This window comes from Tursiops truncatus, chromosome 12 (genome assembly GCF_011762595.2).
Source record: "Tursiops truncatus isolate mTurTru1 chromosome 12, mTurTru1.mat.Y, whole genome shotgun sequence".
Taxonomy (NCBI): Eukaryota; Metazoa; Chordata; class Mammalia; order Artiodactyla; family Delphinidae; genus Tursiops; species Tursiops truncatus.
Genome location: NC_047045.1, coordinates 68,558,178 through 68,585,347, shown reverse-complemented (window position 1 = coordinate 68,585,347; position 27,170 = coordinate 68,558,178). Strand labels below are relative to the sequence as shown.

The window sequence follows — 27,170 nt, the reverse complement described above, 5'->3', positions numbered from 1 at the left end:
TCACCTCTCCTATCTCTACTTTCAACTGAGAATCAAATTATCTCCTGTTATACCGGTATCTTAAGGGGGGAAAATACAAATGGAGAAATGATTGACACTTATGTTGCTCTATATGAAAACTTCCAAAGAAGAAAATGTTTTGTTTTGTTAAATTCTTTAGTTTATTTGGCACCCTGGTAACACTCTGTACACGCTTGTAAAAAAAATAAATAATCAGGGGCTTCCCTGGTGACGCAGTGGTTAAGAATCCACCTGCCAGTTCAGGGAACATGGGTCAGAGCCCTGGCCCGGGAAGATCCCACATGCTGTGGAGCAGCTAAGCCTGTGCGCCACAACTACTGAGCCTGCGCTCTAGAGCCCGCGAGCCACAACTACTGAAGCCCGCGTGCCTAGAGCCCATGCTCCGCAACAAGAGGAGCCACCGCAATGAGAAGCCCGCACACCACAACGAAGAGTAGCCCCTGCTCGCCGCAACTAGAGAGCGAGCAGCAACGAAGACCCAACGCAGCCAAAAATAAAATAAAATAAATTTTTTTTAAAAAGAAATAATTAGTCATTTAAGTATAAACGCAAACCTGTGAGTACTGTAGAGGAAAAACATGGGATTTGGGGCCAGAAAGACTTGAATAAGCTCTTCCTCCACATCCTAGCTGGTAACCTTGGGCAAGTCCTTGAAACTTTCAGAGTCTCTGCCTCATCCGTAGAATGGGATAACACAACTACCATTCGGGTTGTTGCCCGGGTAACAGAGATAATATATGTGAAGGGTCATCCTGCCTCATCAATACTCAAGAAAGGCCAATGCCTCCCACTTCTCCTAGTTCCCACTCAAGCAAGTGGAGCAAGTGGAAAAGGGGCTCTTAAAAGGTTTGGAGGCGAATAAATGGTAGAATTGGAGTATTTCTGATATGTAGACATGGGGGCAATGAAATTTCTTTGAAAGCTATTTTCCTGGTCTTCCAGAGGGCTCCAGGAAAACAAAACAACCCCCACCCCCCGCAAACAGACTCCTACATAGACCTACCCTCGTTCTCCACTGTTCTCAAGACAATTGCTGGGAGCTGCTGAGACCAACGAGCGCTCAAGGGTCAGCCCCGTTATTCTCTAGCAGAAATGCCCTGGACTAAGGAAAGGCACAAAGCAAGAAGGTCAACATCACCTACAAGAATGGGAGGGAGTAGCTAGAACCGGACCCAGCTCTATTTCCCACCTGCTGGGAAGCTGTACAATTTGTTTTTACACTTACACCTGCAGAAAATAAAAAATTACTTTAACAAAAACCTATTTTATTCAAAAGACTGCTTGCTTACTTGGTTAATAAAATACTCAGTGACTCATGTTGAAAATCCAGTTATGGAACTGTCTACATCTAGTTGGGCTACACGTTTTTGTTCCTTTTAGTTTAGTTTTGTTTTTTGGGTTTTTTTTCTTTTTGCTATAGCTGCCAAGCATAGGAAACTACATTTTACTCCTGTTTCCAAATATGCCTAATGTCAAAATCTAAAGAGGAAAAACAGTTCCGTTTTGTGACTCTTAACCTCAGATCCTTTGCAGTTAAGGCCATCTTTAAGTTCAACACAGATAGCTAAGCCCTGAAGGACTCCTGTTTACTGGAACTCATTAGCCACTGAACTGGAGAAGAAATCATTGCAAAGGGGCCTCTGTTTATTCTACACCCTTCCCTTTTTGAGATCTAACCAGAACCTCGTACCCTTTCTCTTCGCCCCTAGGATTAGGTCTCCAGGAATAAAAATAAGGTTGGACTGGCATTGCAAGACCACAAGCAATTATTAATTAAAACCTGACCCGTTATTTCCACTTTATAATAAAGACTTCATTTTCTAAGCCTTAGGATACTGAATTTTGCATCTGAAATATCAGGGTCTTGGTCCAAGTGAAGTGTTCTCACCTGGAAGGGCACCAATGTTCTGTGACTTTTAACTTTCCTTAGATTGAGTGTTCAGATTCTAATCTGCAAAATGCCTTAAAAGACGAAAGTGACAGTCACAACTAAGGGGTGTGGAGGCTTGGCTAAGGGTTCCTGCGTGCCCCCACTGCCACCCCATCACTATTTGAATCCAGATCAAGACCCGAAAGAACTGGGTCCTATGTGCAGCTTTTTCTGGCAATGTTTTCTATCTCAGACATCTCAAGGTCTAACTTACTTCGAGGAAACTCCTGGTCCAGAAGACGCCTTTAAAAAATGAAATAATTTCTGAGGTTACGAGAGAATTTTAAATCCTTTTCAGAGAGGATCTAGGATTGCTAGATTCAGATGCACCCAAATCTTACTTGTGTGCCTAAATGTCTTGAGGGACCTATTCCATTTAAATTAAGGAATTTTGAACCTCAAGGAGGTGAGTGTGCTTTTGAAGAACTGTCTTCATGACTTGTGACAAAATGAGCCAGTCCACTCCAACTGTCCATCCCAGCGAAGAGTGTCCTGTGAAATTTAATAAGAGATAGGAAGGTATCAACGAAAGCCTTCTGGGTGTTTTGCAACGTGATGGGATATAATACAAATGTGTTTAGTCACACACGAGTCATCTTTGGATTACCAACCTGACTCAATGGGGCTGCTACATTTTCTGGTGAGAACATTCTTGTTCTGGTTTTACTTTGACAGGTGCTTAAACACTATCTTTCTTTAGCATCCCTATCCATTTTCCTTCTTATTTTAGCAGCTCTTTGTGAGGAGACATGTCACTCTGCTGGATATCAAACACATCTAAGACAATGATAGCATACAGAGTAAGAAAAATCAAATCGAGAAAAAAAAAAAGTATATATGGAATGACAACAAAACACTTCACAAAATAGACTGCCTCCCATCCGGGGACCTCAAAGAAGATTATAAAACCAGTCAGGCAGCGCATATATAGTTGCTGACCACACTGGAATCAGAATCTTGATAAGCTCTTTTTTTTCTGTCAGCATGACTCAAATCAAGTTGGTGTTCTTATCACAAGATACTGGTAATTATTTCTTACACAATTATGGTGGAAATATAATGTTCCCATAGACTATTTATCAATTTCACCCTATATACGCTTTACATTCTATGCTTCACTTCTTGAGTGGCACTGCCTAGTGACACGGGTTGATTGCCATTGCTGAAAATCACCTTCAGTGCATCCTCTTACTCAAGTCGTATCTACTGAATAAGTGGCATTGTTGGAGTGAGCAGAGAAGAGGCTGTACTCTGTTAAGGAGTGGAACTGAAGAACCCAGAGAAAAGAACAATGGATCTGATGTGCTTATGGGCCATTCTGAATGGGTCCCAGTTTGTAAACTTGTTTTAAGGACAGTGTTACAGCCTGAATTGTGTCTCCCCAAATTCACATGCTGAAGCCAATTCCAAGAATCTCAGAATATGACTGTATTGGATATGGCCCTTAACGAGGTAATTAAGGTAAAATGAGGTCCTACGAGTGGGCCCTCATCCAATATGACTGGTGTCTTTCTAAGAAAATAATTTTGGACATAGACATGTGAGTTCACAGAGGAAAGACCGTATGCGGACACAGGAAGAAGGAAGAAGGTGGCATCTACAAGCTCGGGAGGCCTCAGAAGAAAACAAACCTTGATCTTGGACTTCTAAGTTCCTTTTTTTTTTTTTTTTTTGGCTGTGTCGGGTCTCACTTGCGGCACACGGGACCTTTCATTGAGGTGCGCAGGCTTCTCTCTAGCTGTGGCATGCAGGTTTTCTATTTTCTAATTGTGGCACGCGGGCTCCAGTGCATGTGGGCTGTGTAGTTTGCAGTACGCAGGCTCTCTCATTGAGGTGCACGAGCTCAGTAGTTGCAGCACGCGGATTTAGTTGCCCGGGGCATGTGGGATCTTAGTTCCCCAACCGGGGATCGAACCTGAGTCCCCTGCATTGGAAGACGGATTCTCTACCAGTGGACCACCAGGGAAGTCCTTTGGACATCTAAGTCCTAAGTTCTTGGACTCTGAAACTGTGAGAAAATAAATTTCGGTTGCTTAAGCCACTCAGTCTGTGATAATTTGTTACAGTAGCCCTAGCAAACTAATAGAGACATTTATTATTGTCTGTAAAGCTATGTATTCATACATTGAAGGCAGTGAAAATGTCACACGGCTTTCAACCTCACCTCTACCTCTCTCCACCGCAAAGAGGGGAAAAGAAAGCGTCTCTAAAGGCTTCTGCTCTGCTGACTTTACGATGGCTTCGTAAATTAAAACATCACCATTTGAAGAATGAACAATAACGTGTTCTGACATTCTGTGGTTAGATGATTCAGGGGGGTCAGTTTTCTAAAAGTGCACAGTTCTAGATTCTTTTTAAAATCTCAAGATTGATTTTATCCTTTTCATGTTTTCTTTCAAAAAACTGGCAGCCGAGTACTTTCCAAGAGACAGAATACCAGTCGCACACATATGTATACAATTCCATTTTAGAAGACGTTAGGAAAATGAAGCTCAGCTCAGTTGGGCCCGCAGTAACATTCGACGTGAGCTCCGTTAACTCGTTCTGCCTTATTCCAAGTTTCCATCCTCAGCCGGCTCCTCCGCAGACAGCCTGGCAGGCCAGCACAAGTTAACTTTACAGATGTAGAGGAAATTTTGAAAAACACAAAAATCCCTTTAAATAGATGGAATTGGCAACAGCAATCCTGAATTGTCCGTCAGGTTGCCCCTCTCAGTCCTATTAGGCTACCCAGCTGTTGTCAGAAACATTTTTATTCTAGAAGGAAGGTCCAGGACTTCCCTGGTGACACAGTGGTTGAGAGTCCGCCTGCCGATGCAGGAGACACGGGTTCGTGCCCCGGTCTGGGAAGATCCCACATGCCGCGGAGCGGCTGGGCCCGTGAGCCATGGCCGCTGAGCCTGCGCGTCCGGAGCCTGTGCTCCACAACGGGAGAGGCCACGACAGTGAGAGGTCCGCATACCGCAAAAAAAAAAAAAAAAAAAAAAAAAGAAAACAAAAGGAAGGTCCAAGGCCAGCTCAGCAGGCCTTCCTCAAAACACCTGAGGCAAACAATGGTGGCCTTCCTTGGAGAGGCTAAGAGACTCTTTAGGAAAAGCTTTTAAGGGATCCCAATTAAAACTTACTGGAATATACTTCACAGTGAGCAAGGTACTGCAAATGGGCCCACCACTGAAAGGAAGGACCCCTGAAGTACAGAGGCAAAAATAAAAAGCCACACGTTTCCAAAAAGGAACATATGAAAAGAATTTTTAAGTAAATGATTGCTTGCTTTTGGAGTTCTCAGGATTTGCTGCCCACACTTCTGAACCAGAAAAGGGCTCGGCCTCCTTTTTAGAAATATGTTTTACTCAAATCTTTCTTACAGGTCCTCACACTCATTATTAAATACCTGTTTTCATCCAACATCCTGTTCTTTGACTTTGGTTCCTCTTGAAGTAATTAGCATGCGGCTACCTCTGATGAAGTTCACAGGGGTCTTCCCGAAAAGGCAACAGAGTTGAAAAACTGTGCCTTAAAGGGTAATTGCCCTGCTGAAACCTCTTCCCCTTCTAATGTTAACTACATTTAGCTCAAACCTGACTACTGTGGGAAATGAATTATTTTGCAGCTTATAATATTAATAAAATGTACGTAAGGGCAAAATATTTTCTGGCAATGAGATTTTGCCAAAATTGTACTTGGCAATGGGAATATTTGCTCGTGAACAGGACATATTAATGACCAAATCCATCAAGGCGCTGGGTACAGAACATTAGTGTTTTGAACTGGACATTCTGTAATTTCTACCTCTTTTCAAGAGAAGATACACAGCTAGGGATAACCCCAAAAAACAAAAAAAAAAAAAAAAAGAGAAGACACACATTGTTGGGGAAGAGAAATTTTCATCTGAAGCCACCTTTTAAATACTGCTAATCTCTAGAGGAGGTTTCTCACCTCAAGAATCTTCTGTAACACTTGTTAAAAACCCAGATTCTGAGAACCTTCTCCAAAAGATTCTCATTTTTCTGGTCTAGAATATGGAGCCCTGAAATGAGTGTTTTTAGCAAGCACACTAGGTAATTCTCACAACTGGGCAAGTCCGTGGAATACTAACCTTCACTTGTAATACCCCAGATTTCCATCCAGACCAGTATCCCACAAGGATGACACACCCTTAAAATACCAGTAAGATGCACAAAATACAGGAAAAATACAGTTATTCTATACAGACCTTAAACATGAATCTTTTAAAAAATGGTAGCAGATTATTATCATAGTAAACATATTTTAATTAGTCTGTTCAGCTATAAAACTGTTTTTTGTTTTGTTTTGTTTTTTTGGCCATGCCGCACAGCATGCGGGATCTTAGTTCCCAGACCAGGGATAGAACCCATGCCCCCTGCAGTGGAAGCGCAGAGTCCTAACCACTGGGCCACCAGGGAATTCCCCAAAACTTTTAAACTTTCATAGAATGTTTTTAGACCATAACAAAAGCAGGTCAAAGTTGAGTTCTTGTGGGACAATCAACCAAGAAAGTCTTCTGAAATTAATTAAAAGCTATTTGCTAAACTTCTAAAAAAACTAGTCTTCTACATAAAGGGAAAATGTTAATTGTGATGAATTATAAGTGACGGTACGTGTTTGTGCATATACAGCAAGTTTGCTTTGCTACCTTATGACCCAACCAAGCCATCAACCAAGTAGGAAGCCAGAAAGAAAGGTATTTATACAAGGCCTCAAAAAAAAAAATGTCCCATGAGCTTTTCTCAAGAAGCTATCTGTGTGCTCTGCCAAAATAAGGAAATAGATGCAGAAAAAAATCAGACATGGATCCAGCTATCTAAGATTCAACATAAGAGAGAAGTGGAAGGAATTCCTGGGACGATGTGAAGAGAAATCCCAGGGCAACAGCTGGGCAGCAGGCTTACAGGAAATGCCGTCCAAACTGGAATAGAGCAAAGACCTCAGGTAAATTTCTCAAAGAAGAACTTGAAAGAGTATCAAAATTGTCTGGACATATTTGAGAAGAGATCAATGTAACTGGGGAAAGGTTTGGGGATGAGGATATAGGAACCTCAGCAAGCCAAAACACAAATAGGGAAAGCAAAAGCTATGCAGGAAGGAAAAAGGAAGTACGGTTTACCTCACGGCCTAGCTGTCATAGCTTTTACGTAGTTATAAGGAATACTGATCTAATCTAAGGCACAATAGAAAAATGTTGGGAAGATGAGAACACCGGAGGATGGGAAATGCGTGACTTCGCTGGGGGTAGGGATGAGAAGCGGTGTGAAAGAGGAAGCTGTATCTTCAATTTCCATACTGTGAGGTCAGTAATAATGTGTCAAGCTGAATAACCAATAATTAGCAATGTAAGCACACTGTTTAGAGACTGGAGGTAAACACTAAAGAATCGGTTTAAAAGGCTCTACATTTCTGGGATGCTCCTTAACTTTCTGATGAGTGCCCATCACTCTGCTAATATACAACCTGGCCAAACACAGCTATTCATTTATTCAGCAGTTGTTGTGTCAGGCATACATCTAGGAATAAGAAGACACATTGGGGAACAACTCAGATAAGTTCCTTGCTCTTGGAGCTCAGGTCCTAGCAAAGGGAGACAAGGGACAAACAAACAAACAAGATAATCTGAGGGATAAGTGCAATGACAGAGCAGAGAAGTGTGACTGAGGGGTGGGTAGGAGAGGTCCCTGTGAAGAGGAGGATGTGGGAGCTGAAGCAAGTGTAACCGAAAGTGGGGTCCAGCTGCTCGCCACTCAACAGCCAGTGAAGAGGCCAGGTTGGTGGAAAGGAAAGTTTGCTTCATTTTGGATGCCAGCAACTGTGTGCGTGGGGAGGGCGGACGCCTGTCCAAAGGCCGAGTCCCCACCTCTGACAACCAGGGGGCAAGAGCTTTTATAGACGGAGGGAGGGGGCTCCATGCAGAACCTGCACAGTCAGCTCTGACCGTCATCTTGACATTGGTCGTGCAGTGGTCTGATCAGTGTCATCTTGATTGTTTTAGGTACAGCTAATCTTCAGTTCCAGGGTCAGTTTGTTTCCATTTCTTTGAGGCCAGTTCTCAGAATTGTGGCAGCTTATGTCATGGCTACAGTCCGGTCATCATGTAGTTAACTTCTTCCACCTGGAGGGGGTTTCAGTATCTATAACACAGCTCACAGGATACGGCTCAGAATATTATCTATAGCCCTTGAGAAGAAGCTAAAGGTCCTTGACTACGCTTAATGACTAAACTATTATTATTTGGTCTCCTTTGACTGTTTTCCTTTGCTTCTGCATTTTCTCACTTCTCTGATGAAACTGACTCTTTGGCTACAGTTTTTCCACAGACAAAAGGCAAGCTGAGGACATGGTGGGCATAGACCACAGGGTCCTGCTCCATTTCACAAGGAACCAGCTTTGGAAAGAGCCAGAAGGAGCGTGTCCCAGATTTCCTAGAATTACAGGGAGCAGCAACGGCCAAGGTCACAGGTAAGAGTGAGCCAGGCTTGTGTGATGACTGAAATGTGATTGAAGCTGTCGGGGGTGACGGTGAGGGGCAAAGTGGTGGAGATGAAGTCAGAGAGATGGGAGGAGATCAGGGGTCACACAGAATCATGTATGGCCTTGAGGACAGCAAGGTGAAGTCTGGATTTCATTCTAAATGCAATGGAAAGTCATGGGAAGGTTTTGTGTAAGGAAGTGACATGATTTATGTTTTTAAAAAATTACTTTAGCTGTTGTGTGGAAAATGAATTACAGAAGGCTAAGAACAGAAGCAGGACACCAGCTTGAACCTACTGCAGTGGTCCATGCATAGATGGCCAGGGTGTGTATGGCAGCAGGGGAGAGAGAGAGGGAGAGAGAGGGAGAGAGAGAGGGAGAGAGAGAGGGAGAGAGAGAGGGACGGAGGGAGGGAGGGAGGGAGAGAGAGAGAGAGAGGGAGAGAGAGAGAGAAAGTGAATGGAGTTCAGATTTATTTTGGAAGAAAAATGGGCAGGACATACTGATGGATCAATGTGAACAGGAAAGGGAAAAACCCAAGGGTGAATCCTAGATTTTTGGCTAGAATGAGTGAGTGGTCAGAGGTATCATCTGGTGAAATGCAGAAAGTCAAGGGAAGAACCGGTTTGGAGGGCAAAATTAAGCCTTCCGTTTAGACCTGCGACCTGTGGGATGCCCATTAAGGAGTCAAGCAGATCTGGGAAACAGGCAGTTGCCTATTTGAGCCTGGAGCAAAGGAAAGAGCAGAGTTGCAGATACAAACTTGGGCATCACCCTACTCGCAGTTCTCCAGGCACCCCCAGGTCAGGTGCTCGTTGTACCTTGTTGGATTACCGCAGCTTACCTCTTGCTCCCTCCTCAGTCTCCCCCACAAAATCAGTACTGCAAGCAGCAGGCAGATTCACCCCTTTAAAGCAAAGCTCTAATCATCTCTCACTTGATAAAAAGCCTTCTGTGGTTCTCACCCCCTATGTCTTGTACTCTTGCCTTCCAACCCTCTCCATCTCAGGGCCTGAATTCTTGTTCCCCTTCTGTACTGTTCGGCCTCCCTGATTTGTCCCCAGGGTTCTCTGGGGTCCCTTCTCTTCCAGCCCCATTTCCACACATCTTCACTAAGTGTATCCTGGGCTCAGACCTTTGTGGGCAAGGCCGGTGCGTGATTTATCTTTGAAACTTCCCCAAAGCTTAGCCCAGGTACCTGACACTTAATTACTTCAGTTCAGGAACTGTTTGTCAGATGAAGGTGCCACTCGTTCTCCTTACTATCCCCTCACAAAATGAGCGGATTTACAGGAATACACCAAAATTTTCCTAGTGTTAAGGGTTGCAATGTTATATTTGACAGGTTTACATGAATGAACACATCCAGTCCCTTGAAATGAAAATACAGGAGTAGTTTACAAATATAAATGATAATGGTTAGACCCAACTTTTTAATGTAATGTTATCTGCCCATTCCCTTCTGGGAAACAAAAACTGTTGTTTTTGGTTTTGGTTCCCCTGCTTCAGATGGGGATGGGGATGGAGCAACCAGGAAGTGTTTATTTTCCTAAGACTATTTCTATCTCCATATCACTTTTACATAAGTTGAGTCTTCACCAAATATGAATCTTTATTCCCAAGCATAGAGACTCACACTAAAGTCCCCAGAACAGGAAAACATGTTGGAACCTTTCCTCTATTCAAATTAAAGAGGCTTAATTAGAGGATCAACAATCCAGGTTTCTTATCTCCTTCCCTCCTGCATTAAGTAAGCAAAGGATGAAGTCTGACTCGCCCATTGGTTGTTATTTTTTCAAATGGCTGAAGATAAAATAAATTTAAGCTAAAAACATTTGGGATATTACTCACTGGCCAGACTGATGACCAATGGACCAAAGAGAAGTAGTTGAGGTTCAAATTTTTGCTCCTTTTCTTTCTCTCTAAGTGACTGACATTTGCATTATGATCAAACAGACTAAGAAAAAAAATAAACCTAAAAAGCTATCTTAGGGGCTATATTTTTGCTTTCACCATTGAATTCACAAAGAAAAAGAATAGGACTGGTTGAAAACAGCAGTTGAACTTAAAGCAGAGTCAGAGTCCATGACAGCCAGAGAAAACCTGATATAGTTGCAGGTCAGCTCATGGCTTTAATTCCAGTGGAGGGCCAGGTGGATGCTGCAGGGGGAAGCTCTGGCCTTGATCATGCCCAAAGCAGAGGAAAGCCATGACTGTCACACTATCTTTTCAGAAATGAATTTCCTCTCTCTTTCTCTGCTCATGTAGATTTTTCTTTATGCACGTATTTTAAAAATAGAATCATATAACTTCAGAAAACTGTCATTTCATATTTTTATGCTGTTTATTATGAAAATCGCTTTTCAAAAATATTTTTATATCTTTTTTTTTTTTTTGCAGTACGCGGGCCTCTCACTGTTGTGGCCTCTCCCGTTGCGAAGCACAGGCTCCGGACGCGCAGGCTCAGCGGCCATGGCTCACGGGCCCAGCCGCTCCGCGGCATGTGGGATCTTCCCAGACCAGGGCACGAACCCGCGTCCCCTGCATCGGCAGGCGGACTCTCAGCTACTGCGCCACCAGGGAAGCCCCTATATCATTTTTAAATGGCCTGTTTTATTACATGACTATATCCTTACATGACTATATCCCAATTAATTCTCTTGTTGTTTGACTATTAGGTTATTTCCAATACTTTGGCTCTGATGAACATTGCTCTGGTGAGCAAATAATTACTATCTTAACAATATACTTCTAGAAGTGGAAATGCTGGGTCTGAGTATATGCACATTTTAAGATTTTTAATATATATTACCAAACTGCTCTCCTGATAGGTTGTACCAATTTAAACTACCACAAGACAATCATCTCCTGGAAATCATTCCTTTTAATCTTTACTAAATTCATAGGTGATCGATGGCATCCATTTTTTTTCACTGAATTGCTTAAATTTTACTCATTACACCAAATGGTCACTCGCATTTCTTCTTCGATTAAGCAATGTGGGCAAGTTAACTCTTGTGCTTCAGTTTCCTCATCTGCAAAATGTGGATACTAATGGTAGTTACCCTATATGGATGTTGTGAGGATTAAAAAGTTAATTCAAGTAAAGCACTTAGAATAATTCCTGACCCATAGGGAGCTCACCATTATGGCCATTAGATATTTTGAAAAATTCCTGTTCATGTTCTTGACTCATTTTTCTATTTGAGTTTTACCATTTCTCATTGATTTCTTTTTCTCACTGATTTTTAAGGTCTTACTACATTGAGATATTTAATCATTGTTTTCTATATGCAATGCAAATATTTTGTCAACTTTATGATTTCCTTTTTCAGTATGCTGCTGATTTTTTTGCCATGCAGAAGTTTAAGGATTTAATATCATTAAATCATTCACTTTAAATCAGAAAAAATTACAGAGATTAAATAGTCAAATATGAGAAAAACAGCAAAGGAAAACACGTTTTTAATAATTCTAGTTTGTAAGAAAGAAATGGATAGATTTGACTCCATAAAAGTTTAAAGTTTTTATATTAAAAAAAATCAAACAAACAGAAGAGGTAAAAACACAGAAAAATATTCACAGTATATTACAGACATAAGGCTAATCTCCTTAACATACAAATCTTTGAAAAAAGAAAACATAAAATAAGGAAAAACTATAAATAGGCAATTCAGAGAAAAAGAAATACAAATGCCCGATTTCACTTATAATCAAAATGAGATATCACTTTTTACATATAGATTTACAAGGATTTTTAAAAATTAATTATGCCCAACACTGTGGTCCTATACAGTTTTGCAGAGTGTTCACTGCACAAGGACAACTGGACGACAGGAGTGAGTTGGGACAGAATTCCTGCTACTCTACTGCCTGTTAAACCATATGCCTGCCGGGCTGCCTCACCCAGAGAGAGTGCTTTCTATTTCTCACAAAGGGCCATATGCTTTAAGAGAGTATGCAGTGGTGGTGAGAGAGTGCAGAAAAAGGAAATCTCATCTAGTGAGCAGACATACTGATACAGTCCTTAGAGATAATTCGGCAAAGTCTATCAAAATAAAACAAACAAATCTTTTGACCCAGCAATTCCATCCCTAGGATTTTACTGGTTCAGGTAGCGTGAGATGTTTAGATAAGGATGTTCATTTCAGCTTTGTTCATAATAGCACACACACAAAAGAACCCAGAAACAATATAAAAATACAAACAAAATATAAAAACACAATAGAGTTCTTTTAAAGGAAATTATGAGATATCCACATATTATAATACTGTTTCTAGATTAAAAACATCAATATGAAATATTTTCAAGTTTACATCATATGAAAAACTCAAACTCGGGAGCAGCAAGCATATTACATCTTGCTTGTATTTTGATAAAGACACATACATGAAGACTGTAATGAAAAAAAGCTGTTCATGCTGCGTTATAATTTAAAAGGGAGGGACTAGGGGTCTGGGAGGGAATAAAATTCACTTTTATCCTGAACTGTCTTGTAAAGTTTGACTTTTGATCATATGCATGTTATTTGCATTAAGAAAAATGAACTATCCGTTTTTGTTTTACGATTTCTTTTAATACTGGCTTTACAAGGAAATGGATGAATATCCTGGGCAGGGCAGAAATAAGGCACTGACCAAAATATGGAAACCCAGAAACACAGACAGATATAGGTTCTATCATGGCCTAGGTGTGATCCTGCATACTTTATTCACTTGTTCCCTTGTCTTCTAAAAATGAGAAGAGTGGCTTTGTCTGCCCTTTCAACTCAAGGGCTCATGCAAAACAGCCAAGAGCTGCTCTGTGGCACAGTGAACATGGGGTGGGGCTGAAGACTGAAAAAAATAGTCACTAGATTCAAATACCACCCGACAGACAACAGAGCCAGCGTAGCATGCAATTCTTGAAGTTAAAAAGAATGAAAATAATACAAAATTCGCATTCATATAATCATTAGCTTAAAGTAGTCAGACTGCATTGAGAATATTTGTTGACTCATTCATATTCTCAACAAACTTTTTGTACCCAATCTGTCATGCCCAGTACTTGGCAATGAGAACGCCAGAAGTCTCAACCCCTCTAAGGAATGAGGTCAGAGGGTACTGAAACCCCCCTATTTGGGGACATACCTGTTTAGCCTGTGCTTAGAAATAATAAATCTAATCCTCAATAAAATACGAGGAAATCAAAACCAGCAACATATAAAAAAGATTATATATCATATCCAAGTAATCTTTGTCGCAGGAATGCAAGGTTGGTTTAACATCTGAAATTAATGTAATATGCCATAATTAATACAATGAAGGACAAAAACCATATGATCATCTCAATAGGGGCAAAAAGAAAAAGGCTTGGACAAAATCTAACAGTTGCATGATAAAGATGCTCACAAACTAAGAGTAGAAGGGAACTTTTTGATAAAGGGCATCTATGAAAAAAACCACAGCTAACATGACATTTAATTCTGAAAGACTGATTGCTTTCCTCCTTAGATCAGGAACAAGACAAGAATGTTCACTCTTGCCTCTTCTCTTTAACATTATACTGCATAATAAGTGAAGGCAACTAGACAGGGAAAAGAAATAAAAGACATTCAGATGGAAAAGACGAAGTAAAAGTATCTCTGTTTGCACATGACCTTGTATATAAATCTTGTACATAATGTGATCTTGTATACAGAAATACCAAGGAATCCACTGAAAAATTATTAGGACTAAAAAAATGAGTTCACTAAATTTACAGGGTACAAGATCAATATATAAAAATCAATTTTCTATATTCTATACACTAGCAAGCCACATTCTGAAAATGAAATGAGTGCAATTTCATTTAAAATAGCATAAAAATGATAAAAATACTGATAAATTTAACAAGACATACACTGAAAACTAAAAAACATTGTGGAAAAAAATCAAAGAAGATCTAAATAAATGGAAAGACATTGTACATTTCCATTTCTTGTCTTTACGGGTTGAAACACTTCATATTGTTAAGAGAGCAATATTATTCAAATTGATCTACAAGTTCAACACAATCCCTATCAACGTCTCAGCTGGATTTTTTGCAGACATTGACAAGCTGATTATAAAATTCATTCGAAAATGCAAGGGGACCAGAATAGCCAAAAGAATCTTGGAAAAGAACAAAGTGAGAAGACTCACACTTTTCTATTTCAAAACTTAGTACAAAGCTACAGTAATCTTGACAGTGTAGCATATTAGTAGACATATACATCAATGGGATAGAATTGAGAGTTCAGGAATAAATTTGACATATATGGTCATCTGATTTTTGACAAGGGTACCGAGACAATTCAACAGGGAAAGAATCACCTTTTCGAAAAATGGTCCTGGACAATTGGATATCCACATGCAAAAGAATGAAACTGGAGCCCTACACCACACTACACATAAATATTAAAAAATGTATCACAGACCTAAATGTAAGAGCTAAAATTATAAAACTCTTAGAAGGAAACATATGTGTAAATCTTGACAGTGGTTAGTTTATGGTTTCCTAGATAGGAGACCAAAAGTGCAAACAACAACAACAAAATAGATAAACTGAACACAATAAAAAATTTCAGTTGCAAATCATAGTATCAAGAAAGTGAAAACACAACTCTGAAAATGGGAGAAAGTATTTGCAAATCATATATCTGATAAGGGACTTGTATCCAGTATACAAAGAACTCTTATAACTCAATAATAGCAGGTCAAATCACCCAATTAAAATTAAGCAAAGGATCTGAATAGACATTTCTCCAAAGAAGATATACAAATGGCCAATAAGCACACGAAAAGATGCTCAATGTCATAAGTAATCAGGGAAATGCAAATCAAAACCACAATGAAATACAACTTCACACTTACTAGATTAGCCATAATCAAAAGACAGTAACAAGTGTTGAAGAGGCTGTGGAGAAATTGGAACCTTCATATACTGCTGGAGGCAATGTAAAATGGTACAGCCGCTTTGGAAAACTGGCAGTTCCTTAAAATATAACATAACAAAGATAGAGTTACCATATGACCCAGCAATTCCACTCCTAGATATATACCCAAGAGAAATAAAAACATATGTTCACAAAAACTTTTACCTGAAGTTCATGGCAGCACCGTTCAGAGAGTCAAGAGGTAAAAATAACCCAAATGTCCATCAACTGATGGATGGATAAATAAAATGTGGTATATTAATACAGTGGGATATTATCTGGCAATAATAAGAAATGAAGTACTGATACATGCTACAACATGGATGACCCTTGAAAACATTATGCTAGGTGAAAGAAGCCAGTCACAAAAGGCGTGTTGTGTTGTATGATCCCACTTATACAAATTCTTCAGAATAAGCAAACCTACAGAAGCAGAAGGTGGATTAGTGGTTAATTAGGGCTAGGAGTCGGGGGTTGAGAAGGATGGGAACAAGGATCGATGGCTGCAGAACACAATGAATGTACTGAAAAACAACGAATTGTACACTTTCGATGGGTGAATTTTATGGTATGTTAATTATATGTCAATGAAGCTGTTTTAAAAAATAGAAATAATGGGCTTCCCTGGTGGCGCAATGGTTGAGAGTCCGCCTGCCGATGCAGGGGACATGGGTTCGTGCCCTGGTCCAGGAAGATCCCACATGCCGCAGAGCGGCTGGGCCCGTGAGCCATGGCCGCTGAGCCTGCGCGTCCGGAGCCTGTGCTCCGCAACGGGAGAGGTCACAACAGTGAGAGGCCTACGTACCGCAAAAAAAAAAAAAAAGAAAGAATGACTCTAACTGCACGTTTTCAGAAATCATTATTACTTGGTCTTCTTAGAACCTAGATGCAGCCCTAAGCTGAAAGGCTCAAAAGAGCCTGAAATCAAGAAAGAAAAGCAAGCTAACTTGTGGCCTATAGTGCTGATTTTTACAAAAGCCCAAACTGAGTAACAAGTATAAACTATCAGACTCTGTGCTATTGACTCCTTAGACTCAAACAGATTTTCCCCGTTAAGCATTTACGACGGGAATTCTCTTCGCCACTGTAATTCCTAGCAGCCACTCTAGACTTAAACAATTATAGATGCCTGAGATCACACAGAACAAAGATCTTCACACCACTTGTGAAGCCTGTGGCAAACAGCTAACGAGGAGTGAACAAAATACATGGAAGGGTAGAGGGTTTGACATTCTCAGACTCAGAGAAGAACACCAACATGAACATAAAACTTAAGATATGGCAACCAAATGTTCTGTTTTTGTTGTTTTTTCATTTTCATTTGGAATCTAAAGGCAAAACTTCAGGGAAATGGAGTGATAGTAATACACTTAGAGGATATAAATGGATATCATGAGAAAACTGCTCCGCTCTTAACATTAAAAAACTTCAGTCATAGCAACTGTCATCCCTTAACCAACAAAACAAAACCAAAAAACCCCTCTACTCATGATGTCTGAATTGGTCACTCCAAGATACACAAACTTTTAATCAACTAAACGGAGGACCTGTAATTTAAGTATAACACCATTCCATGAGAGATTTCTCTGAAATATCTTTCATGGTCAAGCATAACTTTTTGTTTAAATTACTTATAAATAAACTGCCCAATCTCTTGACATGATTAGTCATTGTATTAGGAATTACATATTAGGAATTACAGCAATCTGGGTATTTTTTGCTGTACTGGGTTAGGAAGGAAGGTCACATTTTATGATTCTACTTTGCTTCTTAGGCATCATTTATGTAACATTCTTTGATTTTTATAAATGCAAAATCCACTTTTCTAATATTAACCCTAACAATACTTTGTGGCTAAAGAACTAAATTCAGGGCAGTACTTTATACCTGTTGTATTGGAGTACTGATCTAACTCTATGCTTTGCCAGCGCTGAAATTTAAAAATCTAACTCTTCCTTGAAATGAAAGAAGTCACACTGCTTTAAAGTAAGACAAAGGAAAGTAAGCCTTAATTGCACAAAATAGTTTACTAAAATTAAGATCCTAATCAACACTCCCCCTCAAATTCCCAAAAAGCTATCAACATTAAGTCTCTTCTGTTCGGCAGCAGCGCTGTACAACCTTGTCAATGACAGTAAGGGAAGGTGTGATCTTTTTTGGATTCTGATTCCTCTCCTTTGCAGACGGCTGGTTCTCCTGAGGCATTAACATAAGCCGGAGCAAAGCTTATGATATTTCAGGGAGTGAAGCTCTACAATATAAACAAACCCATGCTGGTGGAGGCTGGAATGGTAGAATGCTATCTAGTTAGAGACATCCTGGAGCTGATTAAAACAACAACAACAAAAAAAAGAACCCTTCATCTCTGCCCTGTCATTTCCTTTCAGCAAGATCCTGTTGATGTTTACACAATTTGAAGAGTGTATCAAATATCTCAAGGAATAACGTAAATGCCCCCTTTGAGGTTTTGTTTTTTAATTCTTGATGGAAAAACATACCAAAATAGTATCTTTTAAGTATGTTTCATTATCCAATCACAAGTATCGCCACCAAAAAGTTGTTTATCCCTACACTACTGGAGAAACGCCAGATGTACCTTCCTTCCTTTTTTTTTTTTTTTAAAGAAAATGTTAAAAAGAGACTTAAAACAGGGCAGTACAGCTCAGAAACATTACACGCGTTTCCATCAAATGATCTTTAGCCCTGAATAACCGGGTTCATTTCCCGGTTATTCAGGGCTAAACGTTTCCCCAAATTTTATAGCTTGTGTCTAATAAACAAGTATCATTTGAAACAATTAAGCTTTTTTCTCTTGGTTATTAAGTATTCAGCGTTCTGCCAGGATAAAAGAAGGCAAACAGCACTTCTACTCCGAAACACAAACCATAAATCAGTTGACAAGCTTGAAAGAATTCAGTTCTAGTCTGTTCGGAAGCCAAGTGTAAATACAGAAAAACCTGTTGGCGAGTTTATCTTGCTCTTTAAGTTTCGCGTTTTTAAAACAAAGCAATACGCCAATGGCGTTTCTCGTAAATTTCAGGCTCAGAAGAGATTCAGAGAAACACGAAAGCGAGGCATCTCGGAGAGAAAATGGAGCCTGTGCCTTTAAGGTAAAATCGGCTGGATCCCAAAAGGCATTCCACTTTTCCACGACAAAGAGTTTGGGGGAGCGCTACCTCTCGGGTTTCTCGGAGGGACTTGGCGGGTTCGGGCAGAGCCCGGCTCGCCGCGGAGCCCTCGACCGCCCAGGCTGCCCCGAGCCAGCCCAGCACCCGCGGGGCGGGAGCGCATAGCGTGCGCCCCGGACTCACCGCTGCTGGGCTGCGGGGACAGCGTGGAGACCGAGGTCTGGCCCATGTCTCGGGTCGCAGGGCCAGGTCGGGCGATCACGCGGCTCTTTTGGTCCTTGGATCATGGGTCCGCTCGCAGACAGATTCCCAAGCGTTCATTTCCCGGTCCGTGCGGAGCTGCCCACCGGGTCCCCTCACCTTCTCCCCTTCGCGGGTCTCCCAGCCCGGCCGGCCGCAGCCGGCGCGGCGGATCCTGCCCAGCGGATGCCTGTCATTCCTCTATGCAGATTAGCTGGGGTCAAGGGTCACGGGGGAGGAGAGAGGGGGAGTGGGCGACGGGGGAGGTGGAATGAGGGGGGCGAGGAAGTGAGGAGGGGAGAGGCCCGGGCTGGTCCAGCCGCGCCTGCGGGGGCTGTGAGACCCGCGACCCCCCAGGGTAGCAGAGAGTACGGGTGACTCCCGTTTAATTTAAAAGGTTCCCTGTCAAATGATCCTTTAAGGCTGGAAGAAAAGGAATTAAAGTACTTAGTCACGGTACTTAATTTAAGAAAATTTGTTTCGTTAAAGCTAGTTCCTTCCTCACATTGTTTGCTGATATGTGTGCATTTTTTTTCCTTTTAAAAATTATCTTCCTTTTAACAAGTGGAATTTTAAAAAGCAGTATCAGTGGCCTCAATCAGGTTGAACAATAAATCTGAATGATGGATCTATGTGTGAGATCAACAAAGTATACACCTTGCTCTCTACCACCTAGACTCTGGGAAATTCACCTCTCCTATATTCAGAAGAATCACTGTGAGACTATCAAACTGCGTGATAAGGTGTTTAAAATATACAAAAGGTGAAAACAACAGTAATTTATTTTAGAAGCTAACATTCCATAAAAGTTAAATTAAATCCTACTGTAATTAAATCTCAACTGCAAACTCCTTAAAAATATGAATACAAATACTGTTGATGAGAAATCTAGATGCTATATCTATCTCCATCTATCTGTCGATCACTCTATAGATAGATCGATAGATGGAGATAGATATGGCGTTAGACTGGATGGTGGTTACATAAATGTGGCTCACTTTAAGAAAATTCATTGAATTGTATACTATGATTTGTGCATTTTTCTGAATGTAAATGTTTCATTAAAAAGTTTTTTGCGGGGGCTTCCCTGGTGGCGCAGTGGTTGAGAATCTGACTGCTAATACAGGGGACACGGGTTCGAGCCCTGGTGTGGGAGGATCCCACAGGCCGCAGAGCAACTAGGCCCGTAAGCCACAACTACTGAGCCTGCGCGTCTGGAGCCTGTGCTCCGCTACAAGAGAGGCCGCGATAGTGAGAGGCCCGCGCACTGCGATGAAGAGCGGCCCCCCCTTGCCACAACTAGAGAAAGCCCTCGCACGGAAACAAAGACCCAACACAGCAAAAATAAATTACTAAACTCTTACCCCCAACATCTTCTTAAAAAAAAAAAAAAAATTTTTTTTAAGTGTATTTTTTTGTTTCTGGCCAGCCCATTAGGCTTATGGGATCGAACCCAGGGCCCCGGCAGCGAGAGCACCAAGTCCTAACCACTGGCCGCCAGGGCATTCCCAAAAAAGAGTATTTTTTAATTTTTAAATTTATTTTTATTGGAGTATAGTTGATTTACAATGTTGTGTTAGTTTTTGCTGTACAGCAAAGTGAATCAGTTATACATATGCATATATCCACTCTTTCTTAGATTCTTTTCCCATATTGGTCATTAGTATTGAGTAGAGTTTCCTGTGCTATACAGTAGGTCCCCATTTGTTATCTATTTTATATATAATAGTGTGTATATGTCAATCCCGATCTCCCAATTTATCCGTCCCCAACAGTATATTTTTAAAAAAACTATGCTCACTTGCCACAGCTTTCACTTTTTAGGTTATCCTAGACATTCAACTCTGAACTATTAAAAATCTATATAGTATATAATCATTAGAGAAATGCAAATCAAAACTACAATGAGGTATCACCTCACACCGGTCAGAATGGCCACCATCAAAAAATCTACAAACAATAAGTGCTTGAGAGGGTGTGGAGAAAAGGAAACCCTCCTACACGGTTGATGGGAATGTAAATTGGTGCAGCCAGTAGGAGAACGGTATGGAGGTTCTTTAAAAAACTAAAAATAGAGCTACCATATGATCCTGCAATCCCAGTCCTGGGCATATATCCAGAGAAAACCATAATTCGAAAAGATACATGCACCCCAATATTCACTGCAGCACTATTTACAATAGCCAGGACATGGAAGCAACCTAAATGTCCATCAATGGAGAAATAGATAAACAAGATGTGGTACAGGGCTTCCCTGGTGGCGCAGTGGTTAAGACTCCGCCTGCCAATGCAGGATCCCTGGTCCGGGAAGATCCTACATGCCTCGGAGCAACTAAGCCCGTGCGCCACAACTACTGTGCCTGTGCTCTAGAACCCTTCAGCCACAACTACTGAGCCTGCATGCCACAACTACTGAAGCCTGCGCACCTAGAGCCTGTGCTCCACAACAAGAGAAGCCACCGCAATGAGAGGCCCGCGCACCGCAACGAAGAGTAGCCCCTACTCGTCACAACTAGAGCAAGCCCAGGCGCAGCAACAAAGACCCAATGCAGCCAAAAATAAATAAATTAAATAAATTAATTTTTAAAAAGATGTGGTACATATATACAATGGAATATTACTCAGCCATAAAAAGAAACGAAATTGAGTTATCTGTAGTGAGGTGGATGGACCTAGAGTCTGTCATACAGAGTGAAGTAAGTCAGAAAGAGAAAAACAAATACCGTATGCTAACACATACATATGGAATCTAAAAAAAAAAGGTTCTGAAGAACCTAGGCGCAGGACAGGAATGAAGATGCAAATGTAGAGAATGGACTTGAGGACACGGGGAGGTGGAAGGGTAAGCTGGGACGAAGTGAGAGAGTGGCATGGACATATATACACTACCAAATGTAAAATAGATGGCTAGTGGGAAGCAGCTGCATGGCACAGGGAGATCAGCTCGGTGCTTTGTGACCACCTAGAGGGGTGGGATAGGGAGGGTGGGAGGGAGACGCAAGAGGGAGGAGATACGGGGACATATATATACGTATAGCTGATTCACTTTGTTATAAAGCAGAAACTAACACACCATTGTAAAGCACTTATACTCCAATAAAGATGTTAAAAAAAAAAAAAGATCACATAGAGCTTTGCTTTGTTTTTTGAAAGACATTTGCTTGTCTGTTTCATCATTTAAGTTGCCCTCTTTTTTTCACACCCAAATAGTCCACCCTCTACTGTGGGGAAAACTTTTTCCCTAGAATAGTGTGATCAATTATCTACTTCCTTTTGACTAATTCACTCTTAAGAAACACTGATTTTTTTTTTTTGAGTGGCTACAAAGACCTTATCAAATTATTTAAAATGTTGGTATCTATGTATTCACATGTATACATAAAACAATTACATAGAATCTTCAGATCACTGGGGTGTTAATGGGGTACACACATGAGCCTCGCAGGGACTCAAATGAGACCAGGCTTGGAGGCATAGGGCTTTGGAAAACTGGACGTCCTTCTAAGGACCTGAGAGGAGTGGGGTGACGAGGAAATGGCCACTTCAGGGGTTTGGCTTAACCCCGCTGCTCAGAGCTCCACCTCAAGCTCCTTTCCCATCTTCACAGGAAGGGAACCCATTTTCAGACTGTATCCCCACTACATACAAGCCAAGTCCCTAAAACCTTGCTGTGGCAAACACACGCAGGAATCCACCGGACCAGGTCTTTTTTTTTTTATAAATTTATTTATTTATATTTATTTTTGGCTGTGTTGGGTTTCATTTCTGTGCGAGGGCTTTCTCTAGTTGCGGCGAGCAGGGGCCACTCTTCATCCCAGTGCGCAGGCCTCTCACTATGGCGGCCTCTCTTGTTGCGGAGCACAGGCTCCAGACGCGCAGGCTCAGTAGTTGTGGCTCATGGGCCCAGCCGCTCCGCGGTATGTGGGATCTTCCCAGACCAGGGCTCGAACCCGTGTCCCCTGCATTGGCAAGCAGATTCTCAACCAATATGCCACCAGGGAAGCCCCTGGACCAGGTCTTTATAAATATATTTATATCAGAGAAAAGCAAGGCACTTTGGGAGCATTACGGCTCACTCTCCTACACACATCATTCTGGACACAAAGTAAAAATTGGTTAGTTTCTCAAGCAAGTTAAATGAGTAAAGTTAATACAATTACAAAATCCCTAGCCCTTCCTGAGGCACAGGTTGAGGTGCATCTCTAGGTGACACCTCGTCCCAGGTCATCTGAACCCCGGCAGAGTTCAAAAACTGATGCCCCCAGCTATCTATTTTACGTTTGGTAGTGTATATATGTCCATGCCACTCTCTCGCTTTGTCACAGCTTACCCTTCCCCCTCCCCATATCCTCAAGTCCATTCTCTAGTAGGTCTGTGTCTTTATTCCCGTCTTACCCGTGGTTCTTCATGACATTTTTTTTTTCTTAGATTCCATATATATGTGTTACCATACGGTATTTGTCTTTCTCTTTCTGACTTACTTCACTCTGTATGACAGACTCTAGGTCCATCCACCTCACTACAAATAACTCAATTTCGTTTCTTTTTATGGAACATATGTATATGTATAACTGATTCACTTTGTTATAAAGCAGAAACTCACACACCATTGTAAAGCAATTATACTCCAATAAAGATGAAAAACAAACAAACAAACAAACAAAACTGATGCCCCCAGGAAGCCTGACATCTCTGCTGAGCAAAAGCCCCTGGCCTTGGGGCACTGCCCCCTCCCCAGGCCCTGAGGTCAGGTGATGGGGGTTGCAGTGGGAGGCATGCGGAGAGCAGAGCTGGGACAGGGTGGGAATGCTTAAGCAGGGTCACCAAAGCCACAGAGACCTCAGTCTATCCGAGCTGGTGCTGCAGAGCCGGAGGATCACCTCCACAAAGAAACCCTGATATTTTTTAACAAAAGTGAGGATTAACCAAGATATGAGTTCTAATTAGGACAATGAAATTAATCCTAACTAAATTTCCTTTTAAAGTGGAAAGCTGCTGTGTTTGGGAACACATTCCACCTGGGGGGTTCAGCAGTGAGAGTAAACAATTATAAGGGCTCTTCTATTTCTTCCTTTAAATTGTCTTAAAACAACAACAACCAAAAAAAAAAAAAGACCAAGTAGAGTGTTCTCTCAATCTAAACTGAGAGGAGGAAATTTTCACTCTTCTTTCCATTGATAGAGCCTGATGGATAAGGGAGGTCATTGATTAGAGGAAATATACCATAAATTTTGCACATCAGAATACGTAAATACAATGATTTTCTTTGAAATTAACAAAAGCTAAACTTTGACGTACAATGTCATTTTTGCTATCAATACTTCTTTTACTTGAGAAACAATAATGTGTTTCTTTTTATTTCTTCTGCAAATTCATATTTCAAACATCAAAGGGGTACTCTATAGCTCTAGTCTTTCAGGATTTACTAAATCCATCTATATTTACCTTATTCAAAACCTTTCATGATTTGCTAGTTAATATAATCTTAGCCTCATCTGGGATTCTTATAATCCCCCGATCAGGTTACACACTTTCCTCTGAAATTTTTCCAGTTCCATTACATTATCCTTGAAGCATGTCAACCAAAACTGCAGGAAGTGGGCATTAAAGTTCCATTATAAGGGTGGCACAGTTTATTCTATTTTGTTTCCAGTGCTTCCGATGAGGATTGGTGTTTTAACAGCCTTTTCATCACAGCTAACAAATTATATTAATGAACATAGAAAAAGTCTACAGAAATCCCTAAATTCCATTTATAGGTCATAACATAAAGGTTAGAATTTATCATCTAACAAGCGTATGTTAAAATAATTTCCCCCCCGCCAGGGGCTTCCCTGGTGGCGCAGTGGTTGAGAGTCCGCCTGCCAATGCAGGGGACACGGGTTCAAGCCCTGGTCCGGGAAGATCCCACATGCCGTGCAGCAACTAAGCCCATGTGCCACAACTACTGAGCCCACATGCCACAACTACTGAGCCCACGCACCACAACTACTGAAGCCCATGCGCCTAGAGCCTGTGCTCCACAGCAAGAGAAGCCACCACAATGAGAAACACACGCAACACAATGAAAAGTAGCCCCCGCTCGCCTCAACTAAAGAAAGCCTGCACACACTGACGAAGACCCAGCACAACCAAATATAAATAAAATAAACAAATTTATTTAAAAAAAAGATAATTTCCCCCCAAATTGCCCTTTTCTTGCCTCATTACAGCTCATCTGCTATTATTCAGCCAACTCACAGTTTTACTAAGAGCTCTGCATGTTAACCCCTCAAGTTTATAGTTTAAAGGTGGGAATGTTTAATGTCATCTGAAAAAAATGGATGTTTCTCTGTGTTACCTCTTTCCAGAGAATTTATAAAATTGCTAAAGAAGATTAGTGCCAACATCTAACTTTGAGGAAATGATCTATTTATAACTCTTCAGCATTGGTCCTGTTCTTCAGTCTGTATCTCTAGACCAATCTCTCATCCAGTGATATCCTGGTAAATGCTCAACAACTGGTTTGATCTGGGGGTGGGGACAAGACTGATGTGTGATTTGTGTTTGCTGTTTTCTATGATATAAGTACTTCTACAACGACCAATTCAATGAGTGGTCAGCTGGCTCGCAAAATTTATGTCAACTGGTTTGCCAAGTTTCTGGAAATTTAACAACGGGCCTCTATGAGCAGGCTTCAGTGTAGCACCACTTTCATGTCTTTTAATATGCTGTCATCAAATCATACCATGACTGATTGTGAGAAACAGTTGATGTTAAACCTTCCTAAAAATATAGACTGACAGCATCTTCTGATTTTTTCCATTACCCGGTCTAAATATTTTTGAACCCCTGAAAGACCTTCTGTGATTTATTCCTTTACTTCCGGAAAGAAATTAAATTGGGTGGATTAGTTAGAGCGAATTTCCCCTCCCGGAAACTGGTTTGCCTTTTGACAAAGAGGTTGTACTTCTTGAGGTTTTCAAGCATTTTACCCTATAACACAGGTTTCACTGGCTTGTAGGAGTTATTAAATTCATCCATCTGGGGTACCCAAAGTGACACTTGCACTTTTTATGGGTGGAAATCACTAGTTCCATTAGATAAACGTTAAAAGCAGACATAAACCTAAACTCTAGCAATCTATTTGTGGAAAGGTCCTTTCCTACCAGGTCAAAGTCCAAATTGTAGGCATACAATTTGGTGACTAGAGAGATGGTTTACAATGAGTACAGTCACCATTACCAAGTCCTGTAACTTAGATCACTGACAGTCTTTTCTAGTGGCCAAATCTCAGCTTGGAGTAGGAGAAAGAGTGAGATCTTCCTCCCTCAAAGCACGGATACCATGAATACTCATCCTAGGTGTCTGGTTTCCTGGCTGCTGCTGGCTCTGCGAGGACCGCATTTTTTTTTTTTTGCGGTACGCGGGCCTCTTACTGTTGTGGCCTCTCCCATTGCGGAGCACAGGCTCCGGACGCGCAGGCTCAGCGGCCATGGCTCACGGGCCCAGCCGCTCCGCGGCACGTGGGATCTTCCCGGACCGGGGCACGAACCTGTGTCCCCTGCATTGGCAGGCGGACTCTCAACCACTGCGCCACCAGGGAAGCCCATAGGACCGCATTTTGAAACACCAGAATTTGGGGGTGAGGGGGTAGGAAGAGAAGGGTTAGGCAGAGTACCAGAAGATGAGATGGTTGATCAGAGCAGTGGTGGTCTAGGAAGCAACAGTGGCTGGTGGTGGCCACGTACAGGTAGATGAAGATCTCTTAACTGGCACCCTTATTCCTGGACTTAGCCGTGAAGATCTAGTGAATTACTGACATTTGCCTGAGTAATGGGAATTGCAGTCATAGAAAACCTTCTCCTAGTGGAAAGGAAATGAAACTTAGTAATTAAAACTTAGTAACTTTCCAAATAGGATTTTTTTTAAGTGTATTGGTTTTCTAGATACAATGGTCAGAAGAAACAAGAGAAATTCACAGATGATCTAAAAGTATCAGTTTAATCATTTATTTTCTTCTACCTACCCTTGTCAGATTTATTAAAGAGCAGAAAACTGTCTTTTCTCCCTTTCTCTGGTGGAGGTGCTAAAGGTCAATTTTTTAAATTAGAAGGCTATTTTTAACACAAGAGGTTCTAATAATCACATACAAGAATATATAACTCAGAAACTAAAAGCTGGTGTGCAAAAGTTTTTAAGTAGGTTTTTACTAGACTATCTGCCAGTTTTTAAAAACTTTGCATTACTCCAAAACTTGGCTACATTTTGTGAAAGTCAGCATATTTAGAAACATAGAACTACTAAAAAGCAAATAGAATGTTATGATTTCAGTTGAATTCTGTATATGCAACCAGTGTTTACTTTTTAAAACGTTACTCTACAGGAATTGCCACCAAATGCTTCCTATGCCTTTTATTTTGACAAATGCTGAGAGATTTTAGCTTTAACACG

At 41.1% G+C, this 27,170-nt stretch overlaps 1 protein-coding gene across 6 annotated transcripts in view; it reads right to left on the bottom strand.

The window, feature by feature from the left end:
* PHACTR2 (phosphatase and actin regulator 2) overlaps positions 1-27,170 on the bottom strand; it is a 254,176-nt gene that overhangs the window by 109,956 nt on the left and 117,050 nt on the right. For 2 of the 6 annotated variants that reach the window (XM_019951869.3, XM_033867800.2), the window contains exon 1: positions 18,681-18,923. The exons of the other annotated variants lie outside the window; for them this stretch is intronic. In XM_019951869.3, coding sequence (XP_019807428.2) covers positions 18,681-18,726 — 46 coding nt within the window. In that variant the 5' untranslated portion in view covers positions 18,727-18,923. Of the gene's footprint in view, positions 1-18,680; positions 18,924-27,170 lie in introns of those variants that run through there. 6 annotated transcript variants of the gene reach the window in all.